This window comes from Prunus mume, linkage group LG2 (genome assembly GCF_029339155.1).
Source record: "Prunus mume cultivar Tortuosa linkage group LG2, ASM2933915v1, whole genome shotgun sequence".
Lineage (NCBI taxonomy): Eukaryota > Viridiplantae > Streptophyta > Magnoliopsida > Rosales > Rosaceae > Prunus > Prunus mume.
In genome coordinates, this window is record NC_142699.1 from 31,255,855 (window position 1) to 31,267,821 (window position 11,967).

Here is an 11,967-nt window from a genome sequence, read left to right on the forward strand (position 1 = left end):
GTGAATATGCCATATTGAGTTTAATTAATAATTAGTAATTGTAATTTAACTGTAACTTTTTTTTTTTTTAATACCAGATAATTGTAACTTTCTTTACTTTCCTGCTTAATATCTTAACTCTTAAGTACGAATATAATCACCCACAAAACAAAACTTTAACACACCACTTGTCAGCACTCACACTCGGATCAGAAGTACAACAAAATTGAAGTGGCATTTACAGAAATATATACAACATGGAGGGCAAAGTTATCGAGCTGTCATATTCTCTACCTATCGGCCCGCTGTTTCCCCCTTTATCTTTTTTGAGTCCTCCAACCTCGAACTTTAAGTTTTGTTTTTTTATGTTTTTCTTCTCATTTGGCTTTTGACCGTTACTTTTTTCGCAACGTCTCTATGCTTCTCTCTCTGTTTCTCCGTCTCTCTCTCTCTCTCTCTCAGTGATCAAAGCTCCTTCTCTTATTCCCGCCCGCAATTACCAAGGTATACTTCTCCACTGCAATCCAGTTTGTTCATTTGTATTATTTTCTTTCTATTTGTTGTAAATTATTCGTTAGAACAATCAGCCAAAGCTCATTTTCTTTTTTTTTAGTAGTTTCTTGGGAAGCTGTTGTGCTTTCTTATCAGCATTTTCAGCACTAGATTTAATTTAATTTTTCAAACTACGAAATGGGTTTTCCTTTTTGAATTTCAATGTTCATGTAGGCTTGATTGGCCTTCATCCTGTTCAAATAAAACATTTGAACTTTTCTGTTTCCCAAGTTTTGCAATGGGTTCTCTGGCTTTTTGTTCATATGAGCTTTAGGTGAGCATTGAGTCACTTTAATACAAGCTGAAAAAATTAAATGGCTTCTCGTGTTTGTTGTTAGTATTAATTTGGATCTCTTCAGAAAGCATTAATGATATAAATTTCTTTGATTTCCAAGATAGAGCTTCCTTTTTTCTTCTCCATTCATGAGTTTTAGTTATTTCCTTTTTATTTTTGAAATCTCTGTTTGTCATATCTGCATAACAACATATTGAAATTAGTTTTCTTTTAAAAAAAAAAAGAGGAAGAAAGGGGTTTCTTTTTATTTTCTCGCAAAAGTCTAAAACTTTGTTTTCCAGCTTCATATGAACAACTGAAATAAGATTTCAGAGAAGATTTTATTCAAACGTTTTGCTGTGCTCTCTCTCTCTCTCTCTCTCCCCCTCTCCCCTTTATCTCCTTTTGCTGTGCCCTTCTCTTATTTTCTCTGAGTTTTTTCCCTTTTCATTTTCCTCTATTTCTTGGTTTGAATTAATGTGACTGTCATCTCATCATAAAATTGTAAATTTTGGAAACCTTAACCTTTATGTGTTGTCCCAGATAATTTTTTTCCTTCTTAAATTAGCAAAAAAAAAAAAAAAAAACTGAAATACTATCCCATTATACACCAATAATGAAAGATATACCTTTCTGTTCAGGATATGGTAGGAGGTTCTTTTGCAAGTTGTTTCCTAGCCTAGTTCTATGCTTTCTTCCCCAGCTTGACAAAAACTTAGTAGCTTAATAGGCCTTTGTAGCAACCAGGATTTTATATAGTCGTGTGGGGTTTTGACAGAATCTCATCTTCCTGATTGTGCAAGTTTGAGATGTTCTGAAACCTTCCTTGTGACTTGAATATAAAGAAAAGAAAAGTACTCAGACCTTTTCCAAGTGTTTTTAGTTCTATAGAATAATTTAAATAAGTGACAATGTAGTTATTTAAAATGCAGATTATTTCCAGTTGGTTTTTCGTGCTTTGCACATGTGATTGTTCTTCATGTTGGAGTGAGGTCACTGAAGTCCTCTACTGATCAGCCTCAGAAAACCTTATGAATCTGGCGAGAAATACACAAGACTACCCTTGTGATTTTGGTTTTGATTCAAGCCTGAAAAATTCATAGGGTGAAAGAAGAAGGTAAGAGGAAACTAGAGATGGGATGCTCTACATCAAAGCTAGATGATGTGGAAGCAATTCAACTTTGTAAAGATCGAAAGAGATTTATTAAACAGGCTCTGGAGCAAAGAACACGATTTGCCTCTGGACACATTGCCTATATCCAGTCCCTAAAAAGAGTTTCAGCTGCTCTTCGTGATTATGTCGAAGGAGATGAGCCTCGTGAGTTCTTGTTAGAGTCATTCATAACCCCACCTTTCACACCCATTAAGAAAACAAGTCCTGGTTTTATCTCAATTTCACCAAAATCCTTCACACCTACACAAATCCAATCTGAACCCCATTCATCTGTGAAAATATGTTATCTAAGATCAGGAGGGAACCCAGCAGTTTCAGTTGAAGAGAGGCCTCAATCACCAGAAACAGCCAGAGTTGAAACTTACTCTCCAATCCACCATTTTGGGATGGATGGGTTCTTTGGAATGCAATCTTCACCAATGAATTCTTCGTTCTTCTCTTATTCCCCTAACAATAGACCCAACATCCCTCCGCCTTCACCTCAAAATTCTCAATGGGATTTCTTTTGGAACCCATTTTCATCATTAGATTACTATGGTTATCCCACTCGAAGTAGTCTTGATCAGACAGTTATGGATGATGAGATTAGAGGTCTAAGGCAGGTCAGAGAAGAAGAAGGGATCCCTGACTTGGAAGAAGTTGAGACTGAACAGGAGGAATGTGCTAACGAGGCAAATGTAGCACAAGAAAAGGATAAAGTTGATCTAAACTGCAACAGAGAAGAAGTTATTATTGAAGATGTTAATGAGGAAGAGGAGGAAGAGGAGGAGGAAATGGATAGCGGAACTGAAATTGAGCATGATGCAAAAATGCCATCGCATAGTAGTGTGAGTATAGAGGTGTCAAGATCTCAGAATACAAGACAAGTTGAAACTAGTAACCAAGCAACCGCTGTTGGTCACAGGGAAGCTAAGGAGGAAACGCCAGGCTTTACTGTTTATGTAGACCGAAGGCCAACAAGTATGGCAGAAGTTATCAAGGTTTTAGAAACTCAGTTCATGATTGTTTGCAATGCAGCCAATGAGGTCTCAGCATTGTTAGGGGCCGGTAGAGCAGAGTACTCGTCAACCTCCAACGAACTCACAGGTTTGCTTACTTGACTTTTTACTTCACCCATACTGTTATTTGTTCTTGTTATGCCCTTGGCATTTGTGCATAGTTTCCATCAGATGGCTGTTTAGGCGTTGGTCATGATATGGCTGTGGAAGGCATGCTTCCAAATGCCTCCAGGCACAAGGATAAGTATCCTCTCTACCAAATTGAACAAGTTGGTCTTCCAAATGAACAACCTGATGGAATCTCCAAATTGAGAGGATCCTAATCCTCTCTTTGCCACTGACTGAAGTAGGGAAACCATAAATCATATGCATGTTCACAAAGTATAAGAAACTGTTGAGATTCACAAAACTCATAGGTTAACTAACAAAATGTATTGTTGTATGATATGAGGGGACTTGTAGGAAACATGACAGCCAATTTATACACTAGATAATAACCTACTTTTTTCAATGATTTATTTAATTTTCAAGAAGCAAAAGTGAAAAACATTTCGGAATCTTGCAATTACAAAATCTTCCAAGACTTGTCCAATTAATTTTTCAATACATAAATGAGGGAAGCCTACTTTCACAAGGAGTATATATTGTGATTTTACAAACACAGGGATAACAGATTATATACAGATAATAAATAAAATATGCAGACAACAGATTAGATCTTGTCCTATCTGCTACCTTGTATGTCAATATGCAGTCCAGGGAGGTCAATGTTTCATCAAATCAACTCTTCATTTTCGTTTTCTTATTTTCTTTGAACTTTCAGGTTATTATATAGTAAGTACTTTGTTGTTGCAGCTATGAAAATGTTGAACCCAGTAGCTTTATTTCGCACAGCTTCTTCTCGCTCAGCCTCTTCCAGATATTTACTGAATTCTTCGTGCTCTAAAGATGAAGGCTATGAAAGCAGTAGTGACATCTCAGAGGAGCCCTGCATGTTTTCAGGTAGTCACCAATCAACATTGGATAGATTATATGCTTGGGAGAAGAAACTCTATGAGGAAGTCAAGGTATAATTCTAAACTCTACCACATACTTTTTACATATTGCAAATAGCACCTGCTTGTGTTACAAAAAATACTTGAATCGTCAAATGGAATTCTCTATGTTTTGTATGCATATGTTACAGTTCATGATATAAATATGTGTTGCCTTATGCTTAAACAAAAAGGAAAATATGAAAAATTGATCTGTGCATCACTACTTACAGTCTGGAGAAAAGGCTCGGATTGCATACGAAAAGAAATTGACGCATCTCCGGAACCAAGATGTAAAAGGAGATGACTATTCTGCATTAGAAAAAACAAGGGCAGCCATTAGAGATCTGCATACTCAGATGAAGGTTTCAATACATTCGGTTGAAGCTATTTCAAACAGGATTGAGACCTTAAGGGATGAAGAATTGCAGCCTCAACTTTCAGAACTGGTACAAGGGTATGGACCTTAGCTCTTTATCAACCGTAGCTAAAATATGTGCTCATCTTTTTTCCATGCATAGAATTAGCTTTGAAGCTGACTGCATGGCAGCATATGAGCTCACACCATGCTTTAAGTATTTATCCCTATATATTAATTAATTAATTAATTAATAATTAACTCCAGGTTAGCAAGGATGTGGAAAGTAATGGCAGAGTGTCATCGGTCACAGAAACGAAGCCTAGATGAAGCCAAGGTTTTACTAGCAGGCACACCTTCAAAACTGGAAGCTAAAAGACATTCTTCCATTTCAATTACTGATCCAAACCGGCTAGCACGTTCAGCTGCCAATCTTGAGACAGAGCTGAGGAATTGGAGAGCTTATTTTGAGTCATGGATCGCTTCTCAACGATCCTATGTGCATGCCTTAACGGGGTGGCTGCTCCGTTGCATGAGGGCTGATCCTGATACATCGAAGTTGCCACTCTCTCCCTGTCGCTCAAATGGTGCTCTTCCAATATTTGGAATTTGCATCCAATGGTCAAGGTTTCTGGATGCCATACATGAGACACCGGTGCTGGATGGACTAGATTTTTTTGCAGCCGGTATGGGGTCCCTCTATGCACAACAGCTTAGAGAGGATTCACGTCATGTTAGGGTAGGTTCAAAGAGATTTGGAGCTGGAACACCAGATGAATTTAGTGGGGATATGAAAATTGTGGAGGTCGGTCAAGTTGAACAAGTAATGACTGCAGACAAAATGGCTGAGGTTGCTATAAGGGTACTTTGTGCTGGAATGTCAGTTACTACGAGCTCACTGACAGAGTTTTCTATTGCTTCTGCTGATGGATATGCCGAACTTGTGAATCAATGGGACAACGCCAAGGCTTAGAGCTGCAATGTAGTTTTCTGATGTTTATGGGGTAGTTTAGTGATTAATGGATGTCAATGTAATTATAAATTAATCTATTTTGAATATTAGCATAGAGTTTTTGCCACCTTATCCCTTTTAGCTAGTGTCTGAATCCTGATATAGTTGCGACTTCGCTAGAAGAGTAGAAAAAGAACATTAGTTATAACATTTCGTCACAGGAAAGATAATCTGTACGTGCCAGGGTTCAGATCTCTATTCATTGCTTTGGTAATAAAAGTTAGTCAATAACATGCTTGGTTTAAAACCTCAGCAAAGTACTCAAAACATAAAGGATCAAACACCACCACCACCACTGAACTACAAATCCGCTAGTGCAATCCTTTCTTTCATTTTCTAGGAACCTCCACGTGCGAGGAGTTGCAAGACCCTAGTTCATTTGGACACAAAATGAGGTTCCTAGTCAAATCAGCCACCGGCACCAGATGTTCAAAACCCTAATGCAGGTGCTCAAACACGACTGGCTAGACGTCAGGCAGATTAATATGACATAATGCTCTTCCAACCTAGCACAATGTCTTCTGTCAAAATACACCCGCCTGATGGGATGGGTTCTAGTCTTACCATTGTGCTTCCTTTTCAAGAAATCCCCATATCAACCAAGAACTTCTATTGAATAACAGCATTACAACCATAATCAATAATCAAGTTCCAAGATTTGTGTATCAGGGCCATATTCCATGAAATCATTCAGAAAAATGAAGCCCCAAGAGGGCCAAGACCTATAAGTATGAAGTTGCATCTTGGTCCAACCCTTGAACAATTCAAATTGAACAAAATTTACACACTGTCAACATTGTTTCAAAAGTCAAACGTTGGAATCTTACAGGTTAGGAGAATATCTTTCAAGCCCCAAAGTCTACGTTTCTAACTCGATCTTTCCAATAAATCATATCATGTAATTATAAAGGTGCTTATTTTCCAAAATTTTCCATCCATATCATACTACAAAAATGAAAGAACGGGATTACTGAAAAAATCTTCCTCATCAGGCTGCTAACCCTGGCTGGTTTTTGTGCAAAAAAATGCTGCTGTTGAGAATATAACTCAGAAAGATAAACCTTTTTTTTCCTAATCATTTACTCATATCCTTCATCATCATCAAGCTCAATTTCAGCATCATCCGCTCGGGCCATGAGAGTGACGAAAAGTACAACTGAAACCAGCTGTGCTACCAAAAAATATTTGGACCTTCTCTTAAAACTTTTCTCCTCCTTTGTTTTTTCCCTTTTGGGTTTGCTCTTGGGCTTAGAACCTGAAAAATAAAATAAGCATAAGAGAATTGCATTCAGGATAATTAAGTTTCTACTGATAAAAGAATATCACATATAGGACTAAAATAATTAAACAAAATTCAATCACATAAACTTCATATACACAAGAGGTCAAATTATATATTAGCTCCTGAAGAACTACAATTTACCTTTCGTGACCTATCTATATTTTAGATGATATATATCACCCATGTACCGGTTCGTAAGCTCTAACATTAGTGATGCAAGAAAGAGGAATCTGGTCTCACATGATCGCAGATTGCAAACTGCAGCTTCCAGTTAAAGAGAGACCTAATTGGAATCTCATTCGTGTTTTATACACTCAAAACTAAAATACTACTTTTCTGACAGCAAAAACAGGGTGTTGAAAACTGCCAGTGTGCAAGCCAAGTCTAATCCCAAATTTTCCAGGGTACGAAACGATTCCACTCAAGAAACAAAAATAGAGGGAATTGATCTGGTTTGGTAAAAGCAAAAAATCCAATACATTATACCGTCCAAAGGAATAAATACAGATATATGAGTCTTGAATATGAAAGTATCTCACTCCAATTTGAAGGACCTCTTCTAGGAGCTGCTGATGAAGGGTAGTTTGGGACTGAAGATGAAGAACCTGCATCCACGAACTCTGTCTTAAGCCTATCAACATACCTAACAAGGTTTTCATGTTCTAAAAGCTTGCTCCGCAGCACTGATGTTTCCTAACAGCACAAAATTTCAAGATGCAGGGTTAACAAAACTCTTAAACTAAAAAGATTCGACAAAATCTGGTATACAACTTGGTGTAGCACATAGGCCAAGTTCATTCAGTAAAAACTAATATATTGAAGAATAATATTAAAAACAAGTTTGGATTCATCTCTGCAATATTGCAAGATCAAATTTCATATAACTCATGATTATCAAAATAAGCAATCATGCATGATGACAAAACAAAATCAGGAACCAACTCCAACTAAAATCATGTACATAATCTCACATCTAAAAGGTGATCCAATGTCACATAGAAAACAGGCTAATGCATGAATAAAGTGAGAAAGCATTAAAGCAGGGAAATAAAAGAAAACAAAATATTAACACCAGTGTGCCCTCATAGCATTTCCGTGTGTTATAATTAACATAGCACAGTAGCAATTGATGTAATTTTAAACTTGATATTTTGTACACAACAATATGTTGCAAATAGTAGGAATGCTATAATTACTTACTAAAAGTGCCAACACATTGTTTTAGTGTTAAGGACAACATAATAAAAGGGCGTGATACTTGAAAAACTAGGTGCTTAGAGTAATTATACAATGTCCAGATCCAAAAATAATAATAAGTAACTATATAACGATATCAGTAAATCTGAAAGGAGAAGGGAGGATGGAAAGCATAATTCCAGTTGAGAGATGAACAATGAAGCTATAAATCAAGCACCGGGAAACTAAATTGAAAAGCTGCAAACTTGATTCCTACGCTTTGCTAACTAAAAAGTTCAATCATGGGGCCAAAATATGCGCACAGAACACTAACATCTGAGTGTGAGTTCAGAACCAGTATCATCTTTCTTTAGTTTAAATTTGCTATTTAGTTCAAGCGGTTGGATTTTGTCAACAAGAACTGTGTCATTTATACACTGCAGCACATTTTTCTAAGCTCAAAATGTTCAGTCAGAGTTCCAGACCAGATACAAAAGGGTATATGTATAAAGCCAATTTTCCCGTTTTGCTTGTTGACAGTTCAACTTGAACCCAAGCCTTTTAGACAAAAATCTTAATCTCACTGGCCCAAGAAAAATAAACCGATATTTTGAGGTTGAAGCATAAAAGATACCGGTAAACAAAGTTTCACAAAATGTAAAGCAGAAGAATTCTGTTTCCCAGTGTAATACATATTTTATTAACAGTCCCAAAAAAAAGTAGCTTATAAAATAAATACATGTACAGTGTGTTTATTCTTTGTATTGTAAGTCACAATCCAGAAACCATTACCAAAAAGAGATAATAGAAGTCCTGTTTCCAATCTATCAACATCCTCTGATTGTTGTTTGAAAAAAATTGAAAACAAGACTAATGAGTTAGAAGCATTAGAATTTACACAACGTTTCTTTTCAAAAGAGTTTAAAAAATAATTACTAAGCTCAAATAGAAAACGGTGCAAATCATAATTTTCAAGGTCATGAAATGATGCAGAATTAAACATGGCGTGCATCTTATTTTACTTTTATTTCCCATTCAAGCAATTAATACTCTATGAGTTTATATGGATTACTCATCCACACGGAAAGCTCAAAATTCTATCCGGAAACTGAACTTCTTGCAAGATTCAAACTATTTTATTGATAAAGTTTAATGTAAATGGTTCTTAACTGCTAATATAAACTTCTCCTCTCTTTGTCTGCAAATAAATAAAATGACTTACTGGTAATGCTTGAAGAGTGATAAGTGCCTGCCCAAGAAAGAGTGCATCCAAACTTGATGGCCTGCACAAAAGGAACGATGCAGGTGGATACACAATCAGCAGGTGAGTATTAATTGTTACGTTGCATGTAAAAGGATATTAAAACAAAAGAAAGAAAGTTGAGCAATAACAAGAAGTTCTAAGGACTTCATTATAAAAGGAAATGGAGTATTGATGCAATAGAAAAGCACCTGTTTTCAAATAAAAAGTTATGTTCCTCCAACCTGCTTGACAGGGCTCCAAATGCAAGGCTGGCTCTCTTGTATGTCTGTCCATCAATTTTTCAGATCAATAAAAATATTGTTTCAATAATATACATAACAGTGAACAAAAAAAAACATATAAAATAACTGCTAGAGAGAGAGAGAGAGAGAGAATTTATTACTTAACACAAAGTAGTAGGATAAGGAAAAAGAAAAAAAAAACCTGTTCTTCTATTTTCTCAGAATTGTCTTTGGTAATCCCAAGTTCCTGCTTTACTTTGTGCAGTTGCTTTAAGAATAGAATCTTTCCAATTGGCCATGGGAGATCAGAATAATATATCGTTTCGGCAGAACTACCATCTGTTCCCAACCAGAGTTCATACTTGATTGCATCAGCAAGCCAGGAGCTAATCATTGCCTTTGTAGATATCCATTCCGGAACTGAGCGAAGTTCAGTGTCCAAATCAGCAATGCAATCTTCTTTCAGTCTTTCGATAATGCCACCCTTCTCATTATTATAAGTCACGTACTCACCAGATTCAATATAAGGGATTTTATCTAAAACAAAAGCCACAGTCAATATCATCATTTTCGTCTACTTGTAAGATGTGTGCACACACTCACACTGTACTCAAATGTAAATGAAAAATTAAATTTGAAGCTTTTATTGCTACAACAACAGAGCTTAATCCTATAAATAAACTCATTATTATACAAATTCAAATATAATAAGCAGGTGCAAAAAGCATACTGCCTATGCTGATCAAGGCTCCTGCACAGACGTGGAAACAACAACTCTAGGAACCCTTGTCCAATAAAATTAGATCTGCCTAAATATACAAAGAAACCCATTTAAACTGATACCAAACCCACAAAATCCTTTTTTTTTTAAACAACACACATCCCAACCGTACTGCTAATGCATAACAGACACCATCCACAAAACCAAGATATGAGCTCAATTCACAATAATTTATAAGAAATTTGAATGAAAAACTTCAAATTAGTAGCAGATGGGAATTAGGAACTTCACATCCAAGAAACAACAAAAAAACCCATATATTATGGAATTATCAACCCAATGCATAAAATCAGTCCCCAAAAAACCTCAATGCATAAAACAAACAAGAACCAAATGTCCAATAAGACCTCCTGGAAAAATCTGACTACCAAAATGCCAAACCCTACTAAAACCCAACCATAAAATTCTCAGAAAACGAAAGATAAACAAGAAGATGCAGAGAAAGCGTTGATACCAGAGTCAGGGTAGGTAAGACTGTAATCCAAGTGAAAGGGAACATTAGCAAACTTGAGGTAGAAGAAGACCGGCAAGCACGAAGGGCAAGCAGTAGGCAAGCCAAAACAGGGCTTCCTCACCACGAGAGTGTACTCTTCCATAAAACCTACGAAACCCACTTGGGGCGTTGCCTTTCTGAGCTCAAGTCCACAAGCAAAGTAGGGTTTTTTCTCGATGGGGGGTCTTGCACAAAAAGACAGGGACGCGTAACGCAGACGCAGGGGGGTTTCCTGGAGGTTTTGGAAATTGGGTCTTGTTAGCCTTTGTTTCACAAATGGGTCATGGAGTCTAAAACGGGTCGATCCCAAATTAAAATGGGTCGAGGCCCAATGGCATGAATTATTATTATTTTTGTTAAATATATTTTGTTTGGCAGAAATAAATGGTGAGCTTGACGACAAAGGACTAATGAGATGAATGTAGGCACGTTTATCGCTCATATACAAAGTTTGTCAAACTCATGCAGTATACAATTACTCTTTGTATTTTAAATATAATTAAGATAATATATATATTTCTTGATTAGATAACTTAATACGTTTCGAATTAACACACGAATATATTCATATAAGAAGTAGCGTCCACGAAACAATTCTTTTTATATTCAAAACCTTCACACAAATGTTGCTTGCGAAATAAAAATGATGTATCATATGTGTTTTCAATTGGAGAGTATTCCAATTATAATAATAATAATAAAAGATTAAAGAGTTTTATTCAAATTCTTCTAATACACATTTATTATACCCAAAAAAAAACACATAATGCACGTTTCTAGAGTAAATAAGATTTATAACGATATCACTTCCTGATTTTCATAGTTGATATGATGTTTCTTCTATTCAAATTCACGATGTTTAGTTTTCTATTGAATTATTAATTCAATGCATACCCTTAATCCTAAAACAACGTCATTGTGGATGCAAGAACATTATAAACACACAAGAATCAGCATCGCACTAATGGCACTCCTTTTAATTTTCAAAGAAAATATGATAGTTAAATACAATAGTATAATAATGATGTAGACTTTATCTTCTTTTGTACATCACCAGTTATGCAAGATGATCATTAAAAAAATGGAAGATACCATTTCCTTTTTCTGCTTACATACGCAAGGTAGCATATGCAAAAGCAACATGCAATTTAGCATACATTCTTGTTTGTCCATTTTGATTTGCCATTAAAGTCAACCAAACCCAAAGGCTCATATCCCCAATAATAGTAGTGTTTTTACTTTTATTTATTATTTTTATATAAGCGATAATAAGAGGGGGATTCGAATACGAACTTGAGTAGAGAGCGGAAAACACATCCACTCTGTTCAACTTGGCTGAGTCCATGTTTGTAGTAGTGTTTTTACTTTA

General features: G+C 35.9%; 2 protein-coding genes across 3 annotated transcripts; one reads left to right on the forward strand and one right to left on the reverse strand.

Moving 5' to 3' along the window:
- The first annotated feature begins 346 nt into the window (after positions 1 to 346).
- On the forward strand, positions 347 to 5,453 carry LOC103323567 (nitrate regulatory gene2 protein-like). Of its 2 annotated transcripts, none has more exons than XM_008225568.2 (5): positions 347 to 483; positions 1,738 to 3,065; positions 3,833 to 4,044; positions 4,245 to 4,468; positions 4,637 to 5,453. In XM_008225568.2, the coding sequence occupies exons 2-5, from the start codon at positions 1,940 to 1,942 to the stop codon at positions 5,340 to 5,342; spliced, it is 2,268 nt and encodes a 755-aa protein (XP_008223790.2). In that variant the 5' UTR covers positions 347 to 483; positions 1,738 to 1,939; the 3' UTR covers positions 5,343 to 5,453. The 2 variants fall into 2 exon arrangements, with proteins under 2 accessions (XP_008223790.2, XP_088901881.1); XM_089045755.1 differs by having other exon boundaries at positions 3,872 to 4,044.
- Positions 5,454 to 6,124: 671 nt separating this feature from the next.
- On the reverse strand, positions 6,125 to 10,858 carry LOC103323568 (metaxin-like protein). Its single transcript, XM_008225569.3, has 6 exons — positions 10,560 to 10,858; positions 9,527 to 9,861; positions 9,292 to 9,368; positions 9,062 to 9,122; positions 7,203 to 7,356; positions 6,125 to 6,636 (listed from the first exon to the last, which is right to left on the reverse strand). The coding sequence occupies exons 1-6, from the start codon at positions 10,699 to 10,701 to the stop codon at positions 6,461 to 6,463; spliced, it is 945 nt and encodes a 314-aa protein (XP_008223791.2). The 5' UTR covers positions 10,702 to 10,858; the 3' UTR covers positions 6,125 to 6,460.
- Between the last annotated feature and the right edge of the window lie 1,109 nt (positions 10,859 to 11,967).